The 23,350-nt window shown below is 24.8% G+C and overlaps 1 protein-coding gene across 4 annotated transcripts in view; it reads left to right on the top strand.

The window, feature by feature from the left end:
* LOC145849270 (uncharacterized) overlaps nucleotides 1–11,439 on the top strand; it is a 46,555-nt gene extending 35,116 nt beyond the window's left edge. For all 4 annotated transcript variants that reach the window (XM_082954425.1, XM_082954423.1, XM_082954424.1 and 1 more), the window contains exons 46-66: nucleotides 55–132; nucleotides 421–676; nucleotides 795–1,127; nucleotides 1,390–1,473; nucleotides 2,280–2,378; nucleotides 2,589–2,944; nucleotides 3,084–3,294; nucleotides 3,442–3,633; nucleotides 4,659–4,766; nucleotides 4,830–4,917; nucleotides 5,182–5,386; nucleotides 5,638–5,824; nucleotides 6,548–6,741; nucleotides 7,790–7,977; nucleotides 8,180–8,349; nucleotides 8,930–9,149; nucleotides 9,620–9,759; nucleotides 10,140–10,312; nucleotides 10,451–10,548; nucleotides 10,619–10,703; nucleotides 10,770–11,439. In XM_082954425.1, coding sequence (XP_082810551.1) covers nucleotides 55–132; nucleotides 421–676; nucleotides 795–1,127; nucleotides 1,390–1,473; nucleotides 2,280–2,378; nucleotides 2,589–2,944; nucleotides 3,084–3,294; nucleotides 3,442–3,633; nucleotides 4,659–4,766; nucleotides 4,830–4,917; nucleotides 5,182–5,386; nucleotides 5,638–5,824; nucleotides 6,548–6,741; nucleotides 7,790–7,977; nucleotides 8,180–8,349; nucleotides 8,930–9,149; nucleotides 9,620–9,759; nucleotides 10,140–10,312; nucleotides 10,451–10,548; nucleotides 10,619–10,703; nucleotides 10,770–10,887 — 3,583 coding nt within the window. In that variant the 3' untranslated portion in view covers nucleotides 10,888–11,439. The remainder of the gene's footprint in view (nucleotides 1–54; nucleotides 133–420; nucleotides 677–794; nucleotides 1,128–1,389; nucleotides 1,474–2,279; nucleotides 2,379–2,588; nucleotides 2,945–3,083; nucleotides 3,295–3,441; nucleotides 3,634–4,658; nucleotides 4,767–4,829; nucleotides 4,918–5,181; nucleotides 5,387–5,637; nucleotides 5,825–6,547; nucleotides 6,742–7,789; nucleotides 7,978–8,179; nucleotides 8,350–8,929; nucleotides 9,150–9,619; nucleotides 9,760–10,139; nucleotides 10,313–10,450; nucleotides 10,549–10,618; nucleotides 10,704–10,769) is intronic.
* The last annotated feature ends 11,911 nt before the right edge of the window (nucleotides 11,440–23,350 follow it).

Below are 23,350 nucleotides of genomic sequence, written 5' to 3'. Positions count from 1 at the left end.
TTGTAGAAGTAAAAACTGTATTAGCTTATATTTTGTAATCTTTTATTTCAACAGGCAAATAATTGAGCTACAATTAGAACTAAAACAAGCTGATGAAAAAATACAGCAACTTACAGAAGAACTAGATCAAAGGTTTAGTTGTTTTTGCTTATTTATATTTTAAACATTGAAGGCCACAACGTTTAAATACACATTGTAAAATAAGAGAGACGACTCAGATCAATTACAACTGTCTATAAATTTAAAGAGAAGAAAAAAGATTGCATTAGTATTAATATATATGTACAAATATTCTTATAACTTTAAATTTAGTAAAAACTTATGTAAAATTGATTTAAGAATAATTGCTGTGAATTAATTATTGAAGTGAAAAATTGCAATCTTTTGGTTTTGATTAATTTACGCCATTGATAAAACTAGAAGTCTGTCTGACGACTTGAAGACCTCTTCGTGTTGTGTTCAAACCGATCAAATAGTACAAGTAGAAGTAAGTACTCAATTAAACTATTCACAAATGAGCTTAAATGAGTTGAATGATTCGACCGAAGATTTTTCGCGTGCAAACAGTAGTTTGACTTCTTCCACATCAAAAGACGGTGATGGCTCAACCAAAAACATCGAGTTTTTAAAGGGGGGATTCAAAGAAGCTGCTGTTCAATTTAACAATTCTGTAGAAGTAAGCCTTATTTTGTTTAAGTTTTTTACTTTTAAACACAAAGCTATCTTTTTTGGTACTTTGATTAAAATTTTATAACTTTAAAAGCTATGTCGTTAAAGTAATTATATTTTTTTAGATTTGTGAGCAATTGAAAGACGTTCAGCGCGAATTTTCCAAGTTATTGGAAGAACACACCAGTCTTGAACTCAAGTATGAAGCCCAAAAGAAACAAGCAGAAAGTAAAGTTAACAACGACAAACAAATAAAAGACTTACAAATTTTGAATGAGGAGCAGAATATCAAGTTCGAAAATGAGCTAAATGAACAGAAATCACTTATGCTTTCGAAAATAGAAGAAGAAAAGAAAAAATTTGAAGAATTCGTACGAGAAAATTTTAAAGATAAAAAAATAGTTGTGCATAAAGACAACAAATTCAAAGAAAAGATAAATCCGGTAGAAGTAGAAAATGTAAGTGCTTGGAATATATCCATACGTAGATTCGTTAATATTTTGAAACATTTACCTAATACTTAACTGCCCGTACTTTTTATTGAATAGTGTAAACTTTTATGTTTTTATTTAAATGTTGTTTGTTTATTTGTTATTCAAGTGTACCTCTTAGGTCATTTAATTGGTGTATCATACACATTTATCTTAAGAAAAAACGAGAAATGATAAAAAAAAATTATGCTTTTGTTTTTTTTTTCTAATAATTGAAAAAAATCAACAGTCATCATCAGCTGAAAGTTCACGCAGTTGTAGTGAAGATGAAAGTTTGCAACTAGCTTCAGAAGAAATTGATTATAAAAATCAAGTGATTTATATTGTGATATACTTTTACTTGAGTAACTATAACTCCGAGTAGTGATCAATGATTTTATAACATATATATTTACAAATTTAGTATATAATCCTTGATGTTTTTATAGTATTTATAATATTAAATAACTTTAAAACTAAAGTTTAATAGTTTTTAAAGTAAAATCACATATTTGTTTGGACACTTCTTTAATACATTTTAATGTTCTAATGGTTTTATGATTTTTTTGTTGATAACTTAATTCCATAAAAAATTTTCTGATTTAAATAGCTTTTGTATGTAGGTTAAATTTTAGTAAAAAAGTGCCTTAATTTCGACTATTTGTGCGATTAATTCATATTTTGTAGTGAAGAGCAATCTTTTTGGCTTTATGTTTGATGTATGATTTAATTATGTTTTAATTTGCTTATGGTCTAAATTCAAATATAAAAGAATAAAATATTGTTTTATATGGAATTACATTAATATCCGATCAAAATGAAATATTCATTTAAAATGAATTTAATCAGTACTTTTATATTGTTAATTTTAATGACACAGTTTTTCAAAAGTTTTGATATTTTTTATGTCAAAAAGGTTGATATAAAACGAATTAATTTAGTTTTTTGTATTTTTTCAATGCACAAACAAAAATGTATATACTATTTTTTGGGAAGACATGCTTGAGTGAACACGATACAAAAAAGTTATTTGTAAAAAACGTTCTGACTATAATGTTAAAATGTGATTAGTATTATTTTTTTGTTGTTTAATTGATAACGTTTACGATATTAAATTAAAACAAAAGTTTTTGTTATTAGGATACTAGTGTAGACTATATCAAACCTGATGAGTCAATTCAAGTTGAAATGGTTGAGCAAATAAAGAAAAATTATCAAAATGAAATAGAAAATTTAAAAGTTTGTTATTAATCATTGCAATATAACAATATGTCATGTTTGTTACTTGTATTTTGATCTAGAAAGTTTTTTTGATATTTATGATTTTGAACTCAAGTCGTAAAATATTTTGCGAGTGTAAAATTTTATAAGTCTATTTAACTAAACGATAATTAAAAAAGAATATCCCTAAAAGAACATTTTTGTTGAATTTTAGTAATTTTCTAACAGCAAAAGTACGATGAAAGTTTGGGAAAACTCCAAATGAAAATCGAGCAGATTGAAAACAGCCGTTCAGAAAAGCAAGGCAATCAGCCGCTAGTTGCTCAAAAATTGCAAGAAGAGTTGCAGCTCAGCGAGCAGGCAGACGAGAAACTGCTGCATTTGTTCAAAGTTCTTCAACATTCTGCCAACAACTTGCACGATAAAACAGATGATGCAGCTGACCAAAGTTGTTTGAGCGACCAAAACTACGACGTGAAAGATGACTTAATTACGAAGATGTTTAAAAAACTGACCGGTTTGACAACTGACGTACTTATTTTATCAAAAGACAAAAGTGATCAAAATATCAAAGATGAGTCTAGGTAAATTTGAAATCCTAAAATAAATATATGATATATTATTAAAACTTTAACATTTAAAGATTATATGACTCCATTAAAATGTTTGTTACTTAATATGTTTTTTTATATCTAATTACTTTATCATTCAAAAATCAAACAGTTCAGAGTCAAGTACTGAGTTGGATTTGGAAAAGTCAACTTCTTTATCAGCAAAAAATAGCTCAAAACTTCAACAAAGTTTGTACCCTCAAGTTGGTGCCGGTGGTGATATGCCTAACAAACCGTTTAACGAAGAGAAAATTAGCTTGCAAGAAAACAACGATGCTTTAAAAAAGCTTCTTAACGAAACAATAAACTACAATATTAACAATGTAATTTCATTTGAAATCAATTATAACTAGATGAAATAGTTATAGATGAAATAGTTATGTGTAATACATGTAGATTTAAACAAAAAAAAATCAAAATCTTAAGTAAAATGTATAGAGTTTTCAAGTCTTTTTATGTTTTATAAACAGAAGTACGATGACTACGACGTAATAAAAAGACAAGAGTGGCGTGACTCTATGTTGATTCAAATTCGCGAAATTCTGAACAGTGATATGAGACTTCTCATTAATGAAGTTAGATCCTTGATACGTAGCTCGCAAAATGAAGATGTTGATAACAATATATTAAAAGAAATTCGCTCAAAACTGAACAGTTTAAAAGTAATTTGAAAAGAACAATTTCATGTTTTGAATTACATAAAATCTATATTTGAAACATGCATTAACAATGTATTTAGTATTTTTTAAATCTAAAACTTTGACTAAATCAATTTTAAAGTAATGTTATAACTTTTTATAGTAGTAAACTTGAGATACTTCTAAAATACTATTTAATCCAGTTAATGTATGATATATTAATCGAAAAGTAAATAACTACTTGGTTTAAACCTTGCACTAAATCTAACAAAATTAAAAAATGTTTAAATTTTAAATTTATTATAAAAAGTTCAAGTTTTTAGACATAACAAAAAGTTTTTGTGCATAGTAGCCATGATAAATATTTTAAGTATTGCAATGTACTTAAAATCATAGTTTGAAATTGTATAGGGTCGATTTCTACATTTTAGGTAGAATTTATTTCAAGGTAATAAAATTTAAAGTAACTTTAAAGTTATGAATAATAACTAGATACATTTTAGTAAATAATACGGTTTAGAATTAAGTATGATTGTTTTCATAATAATTGTTGTAGAAATACATACATTACATATATTAAAACATCACTTAGTTATTTTAAAGTTTGTAATGATAATTTTTAGTTAAAATTGAAGTGTTGTTTAACTATATTGCCTTAGTTTACAATAATTAATACTTGTATTTATTGAATACTATGTATTTGAATGTTTACCGTAATTAACTTGTACATAACTATACATATTAAGTTGAAGATTAAAAGTACGGCTTTGTAAAAGGTAATAAACACATAATTACAATTGTTATACTATGGAAGTTTCTCAAAGTAATTAGTACGATTTTGTTACAAATGATTAGTATATTTTATTTGTTTACATAACATAGGTCTTTACAGAAAATAATAATGTTTAGTTCAAATGTATCATATTTTATTTTTCTAATCAACTAACTAAAACTAAATACATATATTTTATTAAGAAAAAAAAATACTGTTTAATGAAAAAATACTCATTTTATTGCTAATTAAATTTGACATTGATTTAAAATTTCAGGATAAAAGTTTATCTTCCGACGTAGAAAAATTGCTTTCACGAGATAGAGATCAGTTAATAAATGATCTGCATGGTCTCCATAGAGAATATTCTGAAAAATCTGCTAAGGTATTTAAAAAGTAATTATATTATTAAGTAGACATAAAGTAATCGTTTTAATTTTGTTTTTAGTTTGATGTAAAAGTAAACGAACTGCAAGATAAAATTAAACTGAAGGATGACCAAAACCGTCAGATTCTTAATGACTTCAATCAAAAAGGTTACTTTAAAACTAATATTGAAGTGTATATTTTCTGTTGATTAGCAATAGAAATATGTTGTTTATTTTTATTAGTTTGCACCACTACTTTTAAACTGTAGTGTTCACTTTTAATCAGGTATGAAAGCACAAAAAAAACAAACAATAATAATATTTAAATAAAATATTTATAAACTGATTAAGATTGAATTAGAGAGTTTTTTGTTAATGTAGGTTTTAGTTTTTTCTACAATTTTTATTTGAAAATTTTTGTATTTTTGGTAGTGCAATTGCTTCAATTAAAGTTGAAGCAATCCGAAATAATAGAATCTGATCTGAAAAGATCACTAGAGCATGAAACATCAAAGTCACGTGAATTCGTAGACACGCATCACCGCACGTGTGCTAATATGACCTCACAAATAGAAAAACTTCAGCTGCAACGCCAGCAGGCCGAAGAATCGAATATTATGAAAATAGAAATATTAAGGTATATAACACTTTTATGAAAATCTCATAAATTACAAGTATACAAACTAATATCTATTCTTAACCAACTTATGAGTTTTATTTAATTTCTATTAGTTTGAGTTTTTTATAATAGCTAGTTCAAAAGTTGTAAATATTCTTGATAATTATTAAGTTTGAAACCAAAAATTTATTAAACTTGTTTAAATAATAAACTAACTATTATTATTAAATTTGTAAAATTTTATAAAAAATACATTGATTTTTATACAGGAAAGAAGCAGAAAAGAATGAAAAAATCCTCAAAGACACTTATAATAGTTTAGAGCAACTAAAAGAGGAAAGTAGAAAAAAGGAAAATGAAATAATAAGAAATTGTGAAAACATTAAAAGAGAACTTCAACTTCAGAAAGAGGAAGTTATATGCGAGCTCAATCATCAGCATCAAATGCAAATAAGTGTTAGTTATTGTTGAAACACATTATAATCTTTAACAACAGTTGAGGCTGTTGTTTATTTAACATTGTGAGTTCCTAATGAGTTTATTTTTAGTATTAAAACACTTGACAGTTTTTAGTTTTCGTACTTGAAAAACTATGCTATCTAGGTAGAAGTATTTCTAAATGGTATAATTATATAATTTAATTTTATATACTGAATTTTCTCAGCTTTCACAACTTTAAGTCGATTTGAAGGTAGTGTTATTTAATATATTTACTTGATCTATTTTTTCGTTTTTATTACAATTATATTGAGTTTGTTTTTATGTCAATAGACACATACAATAAAAGTAACTCAAGGATATAATTCAGAACTTATTTTAAGCAAAGCTTAGAAGTTGCACTACAAAATCAAATCTAAAAAATAAATTTTAAATGATCTAGTCAAACATGATTTTAGTCACTATTAGTATAACTTGAAATTTAAAAATTAAACATAATTAAAATTTGCCCCTTAACCTACATAAAAAAATAATTATTACTATTTTAAAGTTTTTAACATATTTTTTTTTCATTCTTACCTACTAGCTTTGCGGAATATCTCAAATGAGTTTATCGATTTAGATTACATCATTATAATTCTATTTGACTAGAACTTATCTTAGAATATAAGTAGTATTATAAGTTTTTTAAACAGTTAAAACTATTTAAAAGTATTTAGTATTTATTTGAATAAAAAACAGGAGTTAAAATTGTCTATTAGAGATGAGGAGGTGAAAAGAAACGAGTTGTTAACCAAACAAATGGTTGAAGACACGAGGCGTAAAATTGAAGCAGAATTGACGGAAGAACGTCACAAAAGAGAAGAAATAATTCGTACTAATGAACAAAATCAAGTAATTGCAATTCAACGAGCCACCTTAGATCTCAAAACCAAGTTTGTTTGATTTATTGATAAACTTTCACAGTTACAAATCTAGTTTAATATAGTTTTAGGTTTATTAAGTACTGTTTTTTAATTTTACATATTAGGTTTAATTAATGAAAACTTATTAAAAAAATTTTTTGTTTTTATTTCACGTTAAGTTCATACGGAAATACTTAATACAAAGTTAAAAAATCTTTTTTTTGTAAACTATAAAAGAAGTATTCAAATCATTAATTAATCTAAATCAATTTTAAGCTAATTAAATTTAAGCTAAGTATGTAAAAAGTATCAATATTTTAATTCAATTAATTAATCATTTAGTTAACTTAGTCTTTTTTGGTGTATTGTGTTTTTTATGTAGTAAACTATCATATAATTATTTAAATCCAATGTTTTTTGATTAAATAAAAACATTTTTAAACCAATAGGTACCTTTTGATCATGCCGTTATTTTTTATATAAACATTTATAAATGTTATTACATTTTCACCAATCCCTTTTCTACTGCTATCAATTGTTCAGTATTAGCATCGTTTAAAAAAAAACTTATTAATCTTAACTACCTTGTTTCTATCAATATACATTTAATAGTTTTATGTCAGTTATTAGTTATATAAACTGTTATAACCAAATTATTTTTTTCCTGCAAGCTCTTCATTGGACATAAGTTTAAATTGGTTAGTTTGTAACTATCTTTTGTATGAATTGTTGTTTTGTTGTGTTTTTGTCAGTTCTGTAAATGCTGTATTAAAATATAAAAGGGTAGTTATAAAAAACTCGAGTCACTTAAACTGAAAACACAAAAAGAGAACAAATAAGTTCTTGATATAAATAAAATGAAATACTCACAAAAAAAAACATTAATACTTACAAAACTTAAGCTGTTATTGCATTTAAAAAAAAGGGAAACTTGACAATTTTAACTTTATGTTCAAAAGTTTTTGTGAAAGATGTTATAAATACTATAAGAAATTGTTTTTATTTTGAAAAATCTGTTTCTGTTGAGTTGTATTTTCTTTAACATAATTTTTATAACTTAAATAAGCGTTTTTTTAAGGTGCGATAAGTTGGAAGTGTTACTTGAAGCTGAAAAACAAAGATGTTTGCAGTTACAACAAATGATTGAAGATGAAGCCATTAAAATCTCTGATTATTGTAAAAACAAGGATAATAAGCACAAACTACACATAGATAGTATAAATGAACAAGGAATAAAACAGTTTGACAAACTAAAAGCTCAACTGAGTTAGTTTCTATTAAGTTGTGCAGATAACTTGTCCAATTTTTAAAAAAAGATTAAAAATTAAAACTTCTAAACTAGTTAAACCATTTTTACTATATTTTTGACAGATGTAACTTCAATTTTTCCTACTTTATATCTATTAGTTTTTAAAATACTTTACTTATTAATTGATAAATTTTTTAATATAAATGTTTGCTCGAGCAGATGAACAACTGGCTGAAAAGAAAAAGTTGGGAGAGCAGCTCGAGCAATTACGTGACTCAAACATGCAACTCAAGCTGTTAACGTCACAAAGCATGTCTTCCTTGGATGATGACAAAATTAAAAATCAGGAACGTTTTAATAAACTCCTGGTTGAAAAAAATAATATTGAGGTTTGAATATTAATTGCAAAGTTTAAATGGTGTGCAAAAAACGTTTTTATCAAAAAATAGTTTTGTTGTAATGTAGTGTCCTGATGACTCCTTATATAGATTAATTATTACAATATAAAGCTAAGCTTGGTAGTTTATTCTAAATAGGGTCTCCTTGTAATGTTAACCTTTGTACTGTTAAAAAAGTTTTACAATTTATTGCACAATAAAACATACAAAGTTAATACACTAAAAATACATATAAACACATAAATATTCATAACAATAATAATACTCAGCTTAACAACAAATCAACAGGTGACTTTGGCAGTCTCCATTCTACCATAAACCACGTATATTAAAAAGAATCATATTTAAGCAATATTTTGTAGATTAATATTTTATAAAATTAATTTTTTGAAATATTTTTTTTTTATAAAGTGAATTTTTCATAGTTATTATTGTTGTGTAACCTAAAAACCAATTTTTACAAATTTTTCTACCTATAAAAAAAGACTATAAAATTTATTGTATCATTAATTAGCAAATCGGTTATTTTGTTTAAACTTTTACAAGAAAGTTGTATACTTTGTAAAAATAGGCTCGACTGATGGAATGCCAGCATCATTTAAAAGAAAATAAGGAGAAACTCAAAGAAGAAATCAGCCGTAATACTCTTCAAAATCAACGCCTTTTACGTCATACTGCTATGCTAAACAATCAGATAACAAACCATGATAACGAGGTAGCACAGCTTCGAAATAAACTTGTTAAAATCGAGGGTGAAAATGAAAAGTTACAAACAAATGTTGTTGTGTCAGGTGAATTTTTTTTTCGATAGACATTTTATTTTTTAAAACGTATGAAGATATGACCTCAACCTAAGTTAATAATTAATATTTGAAAAAATTTAGAATTACTTGATAATTAATACTTCTCATTAAATAGAATGAATTTATGTTGTTTATTCCAAACTGTTTTGTTAACCGTTTTTTTAATAAAAAAATTTATTCAAGTTCAAGTTAATTATAACTTAAGTTTCTTCTGGAAAATGTTGCGTTCGTTTCAAGCAAATTAAAATATAAATAGTTTGTATTTTTAAGCAAATTGTTTTCTGGCATAAAACTTGATCTAAATTTGTAAATTTTTTTTTATGTTGTGATTAATTTAGAACTAACTAGAATTATGTATTTAAATAAGTACAAGAAAATTTGATAACTTATATAAATTTAGTACTTAGACTTTATTTTTATTAATGTTTTGAAATTTTATTTAACTTATATCTCCACAGTTGATAATGGAAATAAAAACCTCCGCCAGATGGCAACAAGAATTCACAAGTTGTACATGCAGTACATGAAGAGCGAGTCGTGTAGAAAATCGTTGGCATATCAGAAGAAATATTTGCTCATGCTTATTGGAGGATTTAAAGTTTATATACTTGTTGTTACAGAGAGTGTTTATTTTAAAATTTACTCAGTGAAAACTAGTTGAATCAAACTTAAGAACTATTGATCATAATGTTTATCAGAAGTTAAAGTTTTTGCTACGTTGTACTTACAAAACACATATAAATAACACTTACTTTAGTTAGAATGCAATATATTCATTGTAATTAGTTGGATGTTTATATAATATTTTAGATTTTAGTATAATTTGATAACTGTTTATTATCGTACTTTTTTACTCTACAGCATTAATTGACAAAACAAAGTATTATTAAAACACTGTTTTTCTTCAGACTTATTACTTTTCAAGAATAAAATTGATGTGACTTCTAAAAAATGATTCTTTTGAAATATTGCTTTTAGGATTCTGAGGAAGCAACTTTGGCATTATTAGCACAAATGGGAGCATACCCTAACGACGACTCGATTATACGGAAAAGGTACAAGTCTCACGCTTCAATAAGATCACAGTGCGGTAATTTGCGTGGAATATCAAAGTTCAGATCTGTTGCCAGAGTTTCCATTGCTTGCACTAGGTTTTTTGTGAAAAAAATTAGTTTACATACCAATGAAGTTTATAAAAAACTATAAATATGATTTAATGAATAATGATATAATGTAACAAATAAAATTATTTGTTTTGTTTAAAACACTTACAAAATTTTAATTTGTAGGATGAAATATTTAGTTTCAAAGTGGGTTCCAGCCAGCAAAAATCTGACTTCTTGCATTGAAAATAAACACGGAGTTAAAATACAACCTCATTTATCAGGTATATGTTTTTATTTGAAAAGTAAATTAATTATTTTGCAAATCTCATAATTTTTTAACCTTGTTTTTAGAAGTTCCAAGCTTAATTTTGTCCACACGTGGGTGCTACAGATCATCATCTTCAATATCTACCGGTAGATTAAGCGATATTTCCAGGTATTTTTACTTTTACTGTTCGCTAAAAAAAAAATTCTGAAATTTAAAGCAATTTTAATTTGGTAGGAGGGAAGAATCTTACAGCAACTCTTCTAAACGGACACCTCAACCAATAGAAGCATACTTAGAAAGTCTGGGCAGTATAAAAAAGACTCTTGTTGATAGTGCACCTTCTGTTACATAAAGGTGTCAATTATTATTTTTACTTCTTTTATATAAAAACTTCACTGTAATTTGTTGCTTATATCAAGGGTTCCTTATTTTTGCACTTTTTGTTGTTTTTATATTATGTTTTAAGTAAAATTTTCATGAAATTTTATTATACCAAAGATTTTCAATTGTTTTAGCCTTTAGTTCAAGTAAGTATTTGATAAGTTGAATAATTATGGCACGGTTGCACAAATTTTCATTTTGTCACAGTATTAAAATTAATCATAAAATAAAACACTTTTTTTAAATTCGTCTTTTATATATAACTGTTTGAGTTTATAGTTTTCTCGTACAAACTATTTTAATTTTTTATGGTTGAAATTATTCCAGAAGTTTGTTAGAGAGTTAAAAGTGTTTACAAAAAATAGATTAGTTGTTTTATTTGGTTGCTTATAAATAAGTGGCTTAATAGAGTTTAAGGAAATATTAGTTGAATCATTTTCTTAGTTATCGTGCTATTTTTTATTAAATTTTTTTAAAACCAATAAAAAACTTATATTTTCTGCAATAAAACTTGTCAAACGTACGTCTAAGTTTTTATTATATACTAACAATTTTGCTCTTAAAAAACAAGAGCTAATTTAAAATTTCATAAACCATATATTTTAATATTTTACTAGATTTTCAAAGCATTTAATATTTGTTACTATAATTTTTGGGTTCGGGTTTATTTGGTCAGCACTTGAGCCCATAGAAAAATTGGGACTTTTTGGCTTTTTCTAGTCTGTGTTGCTTATCTCAAAAAATACATATAGTTTTTATACTAAGATTATTTTAATGCTCTTCAGTGAATTGACTTTAGTAGTTGGGGTGTTTGTTTTTTATATAAACTTGATGTTTTTGGGATATTGGCAACTTTTGTTTTTTTTTTCAGTTTTGGATTTTAATTAAGGACTTATTTCTTAGTCAATTTCATTTAATCTAAAAAAACTGACGAATAAAAATGTTATTGTTAAACATTACAAAAAAAAGCTTATTTATAACTAAGAACCACAAAAGGGTTAATAAATTATTTTTGTCTTGCTTAGCATAAAAATATCTTTATTTGTAAGTGATTTTAGACTTTCTTTTTTTGACTAAGTAAAAACATAATCAAAGATCAAAACTGTAAAAACCAAAAAAGGCTAATATGCCATCATTGTATTTTATTAAGTTAAATCTTTACAAATGCTACAGATACAAAGATCTTCACACTACAGTCTATAAGCTATGCCGTAGGTCTAGCGCAAACGTTGTATGATTATTGACTAATCTATTACTACTTTATAGTCGGTTAGTTTTCATTTTTAGCTAAAAAAAAACACAAATTGTTCTACAAAATACACAGTCCTACTAGGTAATGGAATTAAAACAGACTTTAGGCGAACTTGATTTTTTTTTCTATTTAAAACTAATATTAATTACGAGATTATAACCATTCTGAATTTTACGTATAAAGAGTTGTGTAATTTAATAAAACGGAAAAGCATGAAATGTTGACTTACCGTCTAGCTCAGGGGTCGGCAAACTGCGGGCCAATTGCGGCCCTTGGAGGGTAAATCTGCGGCTCGCGAGAATGTAAATGTGGCCCGCTGAGCAAAAATATATTTTAAGTCTAATTTTCATTGTAAAAATGCTGTAGTTTGTTTAAATTTGATTAGTTTCATTTGAAGTCCCTATTTAACATTTTGAAACAATTAAAAGGCTTCACTGCTTTTGGTTAAAATTGTTAAAAAGACAGATAAGCATTCGAGCCGTGTTTTTTTTCTCAGTTTTATAATAAATTTGACTAAAAATACTTGTATTCAGTAAGTTATCTATATAAATATCTTAAGTAAATGAACAAAATGCAAATGTTTTCCCTTGTGTACAAAATAGACAGTAATCAAGGAAAACTTCATTTCTTTACAGTTTATATATTTTCTTTAATATGTAATTTATACCTAAGATATTCTATCACTATATTAAAGTGTACACAAAATCATTAAAAATAACATAATAAAAAGAAATAAGGTTTATTTTATTTATATTTTAACAAATTTTCAATGTTGTATAAGTTTTCTGTGTACTTTAAGTTAACTCCTATGCACATCAATGTACAGAGATGTTCATTTTTAAAATACTTATAAAACTTTATCTAAGGTAGATTAAGTTCAATTTAAGCATAATTTTCGATTATAATTGTTTTTACATACAATATCTAAGAGTCCACAGACACATTTAAAACAATAAATATGACATAATTAAATTAGTTTTTGTTCAGTATACAGTTTTTTTTACAAACAAAATTTTTTGGCAACTTAGTTAATTTCTTTGCATTGTACACTTATACACACAGATGCTCTTTTTTGGAAAAACCTATTTAAAACAAGCTAAATTTAGGGATGATAAGTTTGTTGAGTCTGTGTATTACCAATCAAAATTGTTTAAATTTAAGCAAATAAACAACTTAGCATTGCAACACACTCAGACTAATTCAGGCTAATTTATAAACTCTTTGAAAATCATGCCAATTTAGGAATTTTTCAGTTTTTGACTTAAACTTTTTTTTTATTCTTAAATGTAAGGATACTTTTTTGATCACTCAGGCAAGATTTTTTGCTTTGAAGAGTGGCAAATTAAACTTATGATGTATGTTTTGTTCACTTCACAGTTTTAGTTATGATATATGTTAAGTTTTAAGTCTTGCAGCTGCTAAAATTGGAAATATTACTTTATTATTGTTTACATACAAATGTAATCAATCATTGTTGCTAAAAACCCTTAAATTTTGAAAAAACTTGAAATTTGACAGTTTAGGCTAAAAAAATCTGGAACTTGAGAAATTTCAAAAAAGACCTTGAGTTTTAAACAATTTTACACGTAAAGTAATGAAACTGTGACTTTACACAAAAGATCTATCAAACAAATATATTTTTTGTTCTCAACAATTTTAATGATTTAAAAACACATTAAAAGTCGCCTAACAGTATCTTTTAAATGTTGCTGTACTATTTTAGACAGTTTTTTTTACTGTAAACTTAATTTTAAACTAAAAATAGACTAAAAACTTGCACTTTTAATATCATGAAAGAAATTGAGAAAACCTGGAAAAAATTTCTTAAAAACCTATAGCAACCCTAAAACTGTTTACATTCTTTCTAAGAGTTAAAAATAGCACAAGTATTTTTTGTTTGACATATGTTATTTATATACAACATAGGATTTTTTTTTCAGAAAATAAGTAAAAATGGTAATTTTAAGTATAATGACCAACTGTTTTAGTTTTCTTATCTTTAACAACCCTCGTATGTAATCAGATTCATATGATTTCGCAGTAAAATGTTCTTAACCTTCTTAATAAATGCATATAAAACCTTATACAGAAATTATCATAGTTATAATTTCAATCACAAAAATAAATTAAAATATAAGTTTTTTTACAACTTAGGTACTTTGTTTGACATGTATTTTATACCTAAGTTTCTCTTATAAATTTTTTATCAATACATGTTATATTTGAGTGTACAAAATTTTTTGTATAAAACAATAATAAGAAATAGTGTTTATTTAAATTTGGTTTTGACTAATTTTGATTTTTTAGAAGTTTTCTGTGTATCTTAAATTTATTTCTACGCACACCAATGTACAGAGATGCTCATTTTTAAACCAAATCTTAAACAATACTTAAGTTATTAAAAACAACTCAAACAAATATTCTCAGATGAGCAGCATTTGTTGTTGTTTTCATCTTAACAGATCGTGTAAAGTCCTAAATTGATTTATTTGACTTTGAAATATCAGAAATTGCCTGAAAGGGACTTTTTGTTGTCACTGAAGAGATTAACAAATAACTTTTACTACCACTAACACAAGTTCTTTGAAAAAGTTTTAAAATCTAAACGGTGACACCTTTTAAGTATTTACTTTTGCCACTTTATAACTTACCTTGACAAATTTTTCTGTAAAGTTTGTAGTTACTGAAGATAATCATGTGCTTTGTTAAAACTGACTTAAGCGATTTTTTTTTTAGTTTCTCGCAACAACTCCTAATTAATGTTTTGTGATTTTTATAAATCGTCTTATATTTTTAGTTTACTCTTTTTTATAAGCAATATTTTCATTGCAGATAAAGCAATAATTAATTGCTACAATTATCAATAAAAAAAGTTTTTCTACTTCATTTATGGCTTAACAAATTTTTATATTATCGTTAACACTATTCAAGTAACTTAACTGTCCATTGAAGCTGGCTCACAATAACTTATTTTTTCTGTATATATTTATTTCACTGTCAAAAAACTTCGTTATTTCTTTATTTCGTGAGTTTTATTTAAAACAGGGTGGCCAAAAAAGTCAACTAGTTGAAAAACTCACACTTGGTTAAACCTATTTAAGAGATTTTAGAAAACAGTACGTGTGAAATTTTTATTTCAAACACTTTGAATAAATCTTTGAATTCTCAGAATAGTTTTTATGACTGCAGTGAAGTTTGTTAATTATAATTTTTTAATTGTCGTTTTAAATATTTTGTACTTTTTTATGGTGATACTTTTGTTAAGTATTAAACCTTTTGTTTTTCAAATGAAGTTTTTGGCTTTTTTAACTTTTAATAAACTCAGGCTGGTTTAATGATATTCAGACATTTTTGCTTTTAAAGTGGCAACCATTTAAAAGACTAATTAATTTTTAATAGGGTATTTTATTAAAGTATTCAAGCATTAATTATTTATTTAGTTAACCAGCTACTGAATTTTTTTTAAAGTGCAAATTTCAAAACGTAAAAACTATTTTCAGCAGTTGACATTTTTTAAATTATAAAAAAGTGGTTGACAATACAGAAAATATATAAAAGTGACTTATAGATGGTTTTCAAGCTTAGTTTTTTTAGAGAATTAGTTTTTAAGTAAAACAAAAAATATATTAAGATTTTCTTATCAACTTTTAAAGATAGTATATAGTTTATTAAGTCTTGAGTATATTAGTCTATGTAAATTTTATTCCACTAAATATGTATAATTTAAATGGGTAATCTATGTGTAGCTAAAAGTCATTAAAGATAAAAAACTGAATAAAAATAAAAGTTTTTTATTAGTGTCACTAAAACTAAAACTGCGGCCCGCGAAGATTTTGGAAACTTGAAATTAGGCCCGCGAACACCAACTGCCTGACGACCCCTGGTCTAGCTTTTATTACATTATTAAATTTATACCTAAACCTAGATCAAAAAATATTAATGACACTCAAACAGACTTGTTTATTAATATTACAAGTCCGAGGATGATAAAATATCGTCTAGTGCATCTTACTGAAAATTTTAAGTTAACTTAATATAATATATTTAATTGTATTCGAGCTTTTTTTTGTTAAAATATAACCAAGTTAAGACTAATGTTTTTATAATTTGTTATAATCTTTACTTTAAAAATTGTAACAGCGTAAGCACAAACAAAACAAGAACGAATAAAAAGATATTATTAAAAAAACAATAAAGTAGTTAAACTAAGTATAATTATGAGCAAAAGCTTGTAAAACTCTATTTTATAAAGAAAATCTAATTGTAAAAACAAAATATACATCACTTAAGTAATAATTTAAGTCGTAATTAAAGCATTTTGGATATTATATAAACGTCAGTGAAAATCTTTAAGAAAATTAACTAGACGAGATTTGATAACCCTTGGGAATTGTTAAATTGAAAAAAATAGTCTGTTTAAAAGGTTATATCTAAAAATGATTACTTTCCACTAAATAAAACAAAAGTATTCAAGTCTGCTGATTTTTTTAAAGTTTCCTTATCTTAATATGTCTGTGCAAGTTTTAGAATAACTTCTGCGTTTTTTAAAGCTTATAGTTAAAACTTACTGACTATAAAACAGTAATAGATTAGTCGACAACTATACAACGCTTGCGCTAGACTTACAGCATAGCTTTTAGACTGAAATATGAAGATTTTTGTATCTGAATATTATATTTGTAATGGTTCAACTCATTTAATCAACTTTCTTTAAAAATATATTCTAGTTACGTAAATTACAAGATGATGTAAATAAAATAAGTTTATAACAGCTTACTTTAGAGTTCAACAAAACAAATAAAAAAATATTAAAATCTAGAAAATTCAACAAAATCAAAAAAAAAAAAGTTTTAAGCAGATTGATATAAATAAAAAGTCAATATATGAAAAATAAAATAAAATTATTATAAGTTATAACAAACTGATTATTAAGATATTCTTTTTTATTAAAACTGCATAAACATTAAGTTTTGCTTATGACAAAGTAAAGTATGTTTTAGTTTAGCAACAATTTTGTAATTATTATTTAGTTTTTAAAATATATAATTATTAAAATAAATCCAAAAACAAACAAACTCTTACTCATCGGGTTAGATATGATCGGGTTAGAAATGATCGGGTTAAATCAGGCCAGAAATAATCAGGTTAGAAATGATCGGGTTAGATATGATTGGGTTAGAAATGATCGGGTTAGAACATATCGCAGGTTAGAAATGATAGTAAACTATAAGTTTTAGAACTGCGAGTTTAAAGACGATTTATGACATACTTTTAAAACAAGTTTACATTCATTTATGAAGTTGTGGCCAAAAGGCATCTATGGTATGGGGTTATAGTTCAAACATTTATAGTTTCATAAACGTTTAGAATATTTTGAGTAGTCTATTATTAAGTCACTAAAATGTAAAACATGGAATTACTAAGTTATTCAGTAAACATTTTTTTTTGCTGCAGTGTATGTCAAATCATGTTAAGAACTATCAAAACTATGGTTTGAAATAATTAAAGTAAATGCTTTTTTTAAAAAGTGCATTGAAAATATATGTAGACTACACAGTAAATTATTTTCTTTTAAGAAGTGTACTTTTTAAGAGACACTTTTTTACACGAAAAGAAAAAAAACATATAAAAGCTTTTTTAGTTTGCATTGGGTGTTATGAATAGTTAATGATAAGTTTTACTTAGCATTATAGATGTTCTTTATGTTTTTGAGAACTATCAATATATATAATATAACATTATGAAAATTTTGTTTATACTTCTGTTATTTCTTTAATACTTTAAACAAATAATAAATTGTTGTTATACCATCGGCGGTCCAAGACTCGATTTCTAAATTTTGTACTACCCTGATAAAAATGAGTAGAAAAAAAATTGAATAGTTGCTTAGTCTACTTTATAACGGAAAGTTAACTTAAACTTTCAGATTTTCGAGTAGTTTTTACCAGTCAAATAGTTTTAATTAAAGAACTGAAGTTCTTTTTTCAAGGTATGTAGTTTCAAAAACTACTTTTTAAAAAATAAAATTAGTCATTAAAAATTTTCATAAATTTTATAAGTAATTTTTCAAAGGGACAGTTTTTTTTCTAATAAAAAGTTTTAGAATAGAATTTATAGTAAAAAAAATAAGTTTATTTTAACTAGATACATTAGTTGAAGTAATACTTTTATTTAATCGTTCTAAAGAGTAATTTAATCAAATGTTTTGTAAATGAGCTGCTTAAGGAGGCTATAAGCTGCAGAAGGGGAAAGACATAAGGCATTAATTTGAATTTTATACTAGTTTTTTGGAGTTGACGCTGAAGAGCAAAATAAGAGATTTTAGGACTTTTTAATACTAGTTTTATGAGAGAGGAGGCCACAAATTTTATTAATTTCTTCAAAGGAGGGCTTATGAAAAAAAAAATTGGGAAACCCTGCCCTAGAACCACTTAAACATATGTGCTGTAAGAAATTTGTAACTGTGTAAGTCATTTAAACTAACGTTCGATTCAAAATATTGTTTTGCCTTTTATTTTAGAATTATAACTATCAGTTATAATAAAAACGAATATAAAATAACAATGAAGTTATAATATTATATTATAAAGTATTTTTATGCTAGATTAAGTTAAATTTTTAGTTAGCGATCTTTAAAAATAAATATTTGTTAAATCAATCTGATGCTTTTATTATAAAATAATGTTATTTGAAAAAAAAAAATTATACAACAAGATTTTATTAGACTTATTTTATTGTTAGAGTACTTTTTCAATAACAAAAAAGCCTAAAAGAAGATTTTTTTTGTAAACTTTTTAAAAAGCTTTAATTATAAATATAATTAGAAATTAAAAATTCTTGGTTACTATTTTAAAATCTTAGTAAAAACTATGGTTATTAGAGAAACATTAAAACTAAATAAGTGTACTAATATTAGGACAAAAACCAAAATTCAAACCAAAATATAAACTGAAATTATCTCAAACGAAATCAAAAAGTACAAAACATCATATAAAACTGTTGTGGAAACCGACAATAACAAATACTTCAAATACGTCAACGGAAGCATGATATCAAAATTTGTACATAGATTGAAAATTAAAGCCAAAAGTATGAGATTGAGTGGAGTACTAGGTAATCAACAATACTTTAAAGCCAGGTTTAAGAAATCTGCTAGCTATGATAAAAGGAAACTTCAGAACAAAATAAAGATTATTATAATAGAACAACTCAACAAATGAACTTATGTCGCGTATTTCTCTGAAAAGTGGAGTCTAGCGGCAATTGGCTAAAATAAATAACTATAGTTATTGAATTTTAATAAGATAATTTTGGTTTCTAATTAATAGAAATTTAAAACAAGTGTTGTACAAATTTTAGTAGAACTTTTCTAGTATTCAAAACTAGTTTTGTTTTTTTTTTGCTTCAAGTATTTAAAAAGTTATTTAAGTTCAAGTGCAACCTTGCTATTTTAATAGAAAAGTTACTAAACATTCATCATTTTTATTTTAAAATGATATGCAACAACTACAGAAAAATATTTGATTTTGTTATTTATTTCTAGTCTTTATAACTTTTTGTTAAATTTGATATAGTGTCTGTCAAGAGTGAAATATTTTAATCAAAAGCACAAAACTTTTGATTTTTTTTTGTTTTAAAGTAACTTTTTACGCAAAATAAAATTAAAAAATGTTTAAAAAACTGCTCACAAAACTCTTTTTAAAAGTTTGAATATATTTACTACTAATATATGTGCTGTATCAAACATTTTTAAAAAATAAAAACCTCAGTATTTTCTAAAATTGCCTTAAAAACACATCTGAGTTTTTTAAAACAAAAAATAACAAAAAACCTAAAAAAAAATATTATTTCCGCTTTTCAATATTTTTAATTTATGTTTTAATAGAAAACATATCATAGAAGATAAAAAATCTAAAATGAAGAACTATATACATTCAAGTGTTTTTGTTTAATTATTGTAAGAAAAAGTAAAAACTTAATTTTATATGAAGATTTTGTTAAATATTTAATAATAAAGTAACTTTTTTCAATAAAAATTATAATTTTAAACAATTTTTGTTTTGATGTTCTTTAGAAACCCAGTTTATTATCACATTACCTGAGTGTATTTTCACTATCTTTATAGTATTTAGTTTTTGATTTACAATAACATTTAATGTGCAATTTTAATACACTAAAAAAAACTTTTAAATAATTTAAAAACAAGTAAAAACGTTCATAATAAAATTAATTTAAATACTTTATTAATTACATATTAGGGAAAGTACCATTTGAGACATACCAAAAAAGTTTAAAATAAAAACAAATGTGGCAGGGAGGATAACTATTAAGTTAAGTTGAAACCTTTAAAAGTATTTACATGATAAAATATTGTAAAATATATAAAACTTTTACCACATTTTAAGTTGTAGATTTTTTTGTTTATATTATTATTTATAAAAATGTTCATATTTTCCTTAAGTCTGGACAAGACGTTAAAAGGTATCCAAATGGTGTGTGTGACTTGATTATCAAAACATTTTTTCGTGCACCAGGTCCTAGGACCAAATAATTGAGATTCAAAAAAAAAAAAGTATTATTCAGGTTGTATAGTTTTAGATGAATAGTAAATAAATAAAGTCCCAGAGCTATCATCAAGTATTTTAATTTTGACTAAAAACATGCTTTATAAAAATTTATTAAACTTAAATTCATTAATTAAAAAGTTTGTTATAATTGATATACTAAATAGGTTATTACTTATTTTAATGATTTAAATCTGTGCTATCAATACTTTTTGTAGGGTACTAAAATTTCAACTAGCTTTTTAGATATCAGATATCAAAGTTGGTGACTTTAAGGCCATTAGGTGGTGAGTAATTTTTTGTTTACAAAAATTTTACAACAAAAAAAAACTTTTTTTGTGTATTTTTATTTTTTTAAATTCTTTTTGACAGAATTTTAAAATATTCCAAGGAACATTACCTGAAAGTTTGAGGTATTTATCTCAAAAAATGTTGGAGGAAATAGATTTTCAGTGATTTCTAGTTATTTGCTGTTTTAGTTTACTGGCTATATCTCAAAAAATATTTTAAGTTTTCAAAATCTGTAAATAGCAACTTGTAGCCTAGTCAAAACTCAATAATATAAGACTCAATTGTGAAAAATGTGTTTTACCCCCTATGCCCTTAAAAATGTTATTGCACTGAACTGCAATATTTTATAAAATAATAATGGTTTCTACATGAAGCTTTAAGTATAAGCTATGAGTCAATTGATATAGAACCTAAAATTTTTAATTAAACATTGAGGTATACTTGTTTTTTAATGTACCATAAATCTTGTAGGATATATACAAACATTTTTTTCATTGAAGACTTTCTTTTATAAACTCACTAAAAATCTATCTGATCCTTCATTTTTTATACTTCAAACTTTCAGGAAATATTTAACAAACTTTAAACTAGTTTGTTCTTAAGAAAGGAATCGATTCCCGGCTAGGAAGATAAAATTATATTTAAGAATTGTAAAACTTATACACAACTAAGTATCTATGCTACACACCTGTTCATGTATAAAAAGCTTATTCAATTAAAATGTTTGTTTCATAGAATTGGAAATATTCCTTTCATAGTTAGATAAAAAATCATACACTAACAATCAAAAATAAAACAAAAAATTAGCATTTGATGAGCAAAAGAAGAGTCTTTTACAGTTTTGTTACAAAAAACAACTAAAAAGTTTATGAAAATCTTTTTTTTTTAATTGAAATTAGGCTGAGAATCATTGCTTAGAAGCACTAGTAGAAGGATTACTAATATAAAAGTCTTTTTTTTGACTTTTTAAATTTAACCCTTTGATAAGGAACAAGCTGATTTCTCAGACTATGTATTTTTATATCTATAAAATTAATTTGTACTTAAAAAAAAATTAAAGAAGCAACTTTCAGATAAGTTACAAATCGTTAAACTGAAGTCAACGTGTAAAAATTGCCTAATGCCCTCAATAACAGTTCATTATTACATGTAGAGTATTTAGCAAATCTAATATATTATTTTATTTTTGTTAATTTACATAAGTGAATGAAAACTAGATAAATTTATATAAATACTTTAGTAATTTTTAGTTGTTTTTGTTTACCACTTTTTTAGATGCTTCTTCATAAATTAATTTAAATTACAAATACTATTTTATAAAACCAAACTGATCAAAAATATCTTGCTAGAAATATATTTTCTCTTTTTATGAAATAAGTTTATGAAATAAAGTACTATTTTAAGGACAAAGTTTTTTTTATTGTTCATTAAATGTTTTTAAAGCCACATGAAGTTATTTGTAGCAAAATGTGTAAAATACTTCATATCATTTAATCATATATGTGTTCGATTATTAGAAAACATTTAGAGATTTCTACTTCATAAAAGGAGAACAAAGTTAGTATAAGTAATGTAAGTTATATATTTTTTTGGTAATGTGTCAAAGTTGCACGAAGACAAAATTGCACGAGGTTACTAAATTTCACAAGGGGATTAAATTGCACAAATATACTTATGCACAAAGAAAAATTTGCACAAGGGCACAAAATTGCACAAGGGAACTAAATTACACAAAGACAATTTTGCACCATGGTCAATTTTGCACGAGTTACATTTTTGCACCAGAGTAAAAAAAAACAGAATAAAAAGAAAAAAAACTAAACTATAAATTAATAAATAACAAAAAAAATTACTGATTGAAGTTAAGGGTTATGGGTACCAGTGATAGTATAAAAAAAACTATAAAAAAAATAAAAGTTCAATGAAAAAATATTTGACCCGTGCAAAAATGTCTCTGTGCATAATTGTCTGCTTGTGCAAAAGTGTCTTTGTGCAAAAGTGACCCTTTGTACAATAGTATCTTTATGCAATTTTATCCCTTTGTGCAATTTTGTACACTTGTGCAAATTTGACAGCTACCCATGTTTTTTAATACTAAATAAAAAAAAGTTTGTGTTTTTTTACTTATACTTTGTTTAGATACAATTATCATTATTTAAAAGGTAAACAAGTTAGTCAGTCAAAAATACAACTTAACTAAAAAGTGGTCCCCAGTTTAAAACAAGTCTTCAAAAAAAAGTTATTGTAATTAAATTTAATTAGTTTAAATAGTTAATAAAAAAATAAGTTATTATGAAATTTTATTGTATTTTTTTTAAATCAAACTA

Source organism: Thalia democratica, chromosome 1 (assembly GCF_965202585.1).
Source record: "Thalia democratica chromosome 1, ktThaDemo2.hap1.1, whole genome shotgun sequence".
Lineage (NCBI taxonomy): Eukaryota > Metazoa > Chordata > Thaliacea > Salpida > Salpidae > Thalia > Thalia democratica.
The sequence above is the reverse complement of the archived record's forward strand: the minus strand, read 5'-3'. Positions and strand labels throughout refer to the sequence as shown.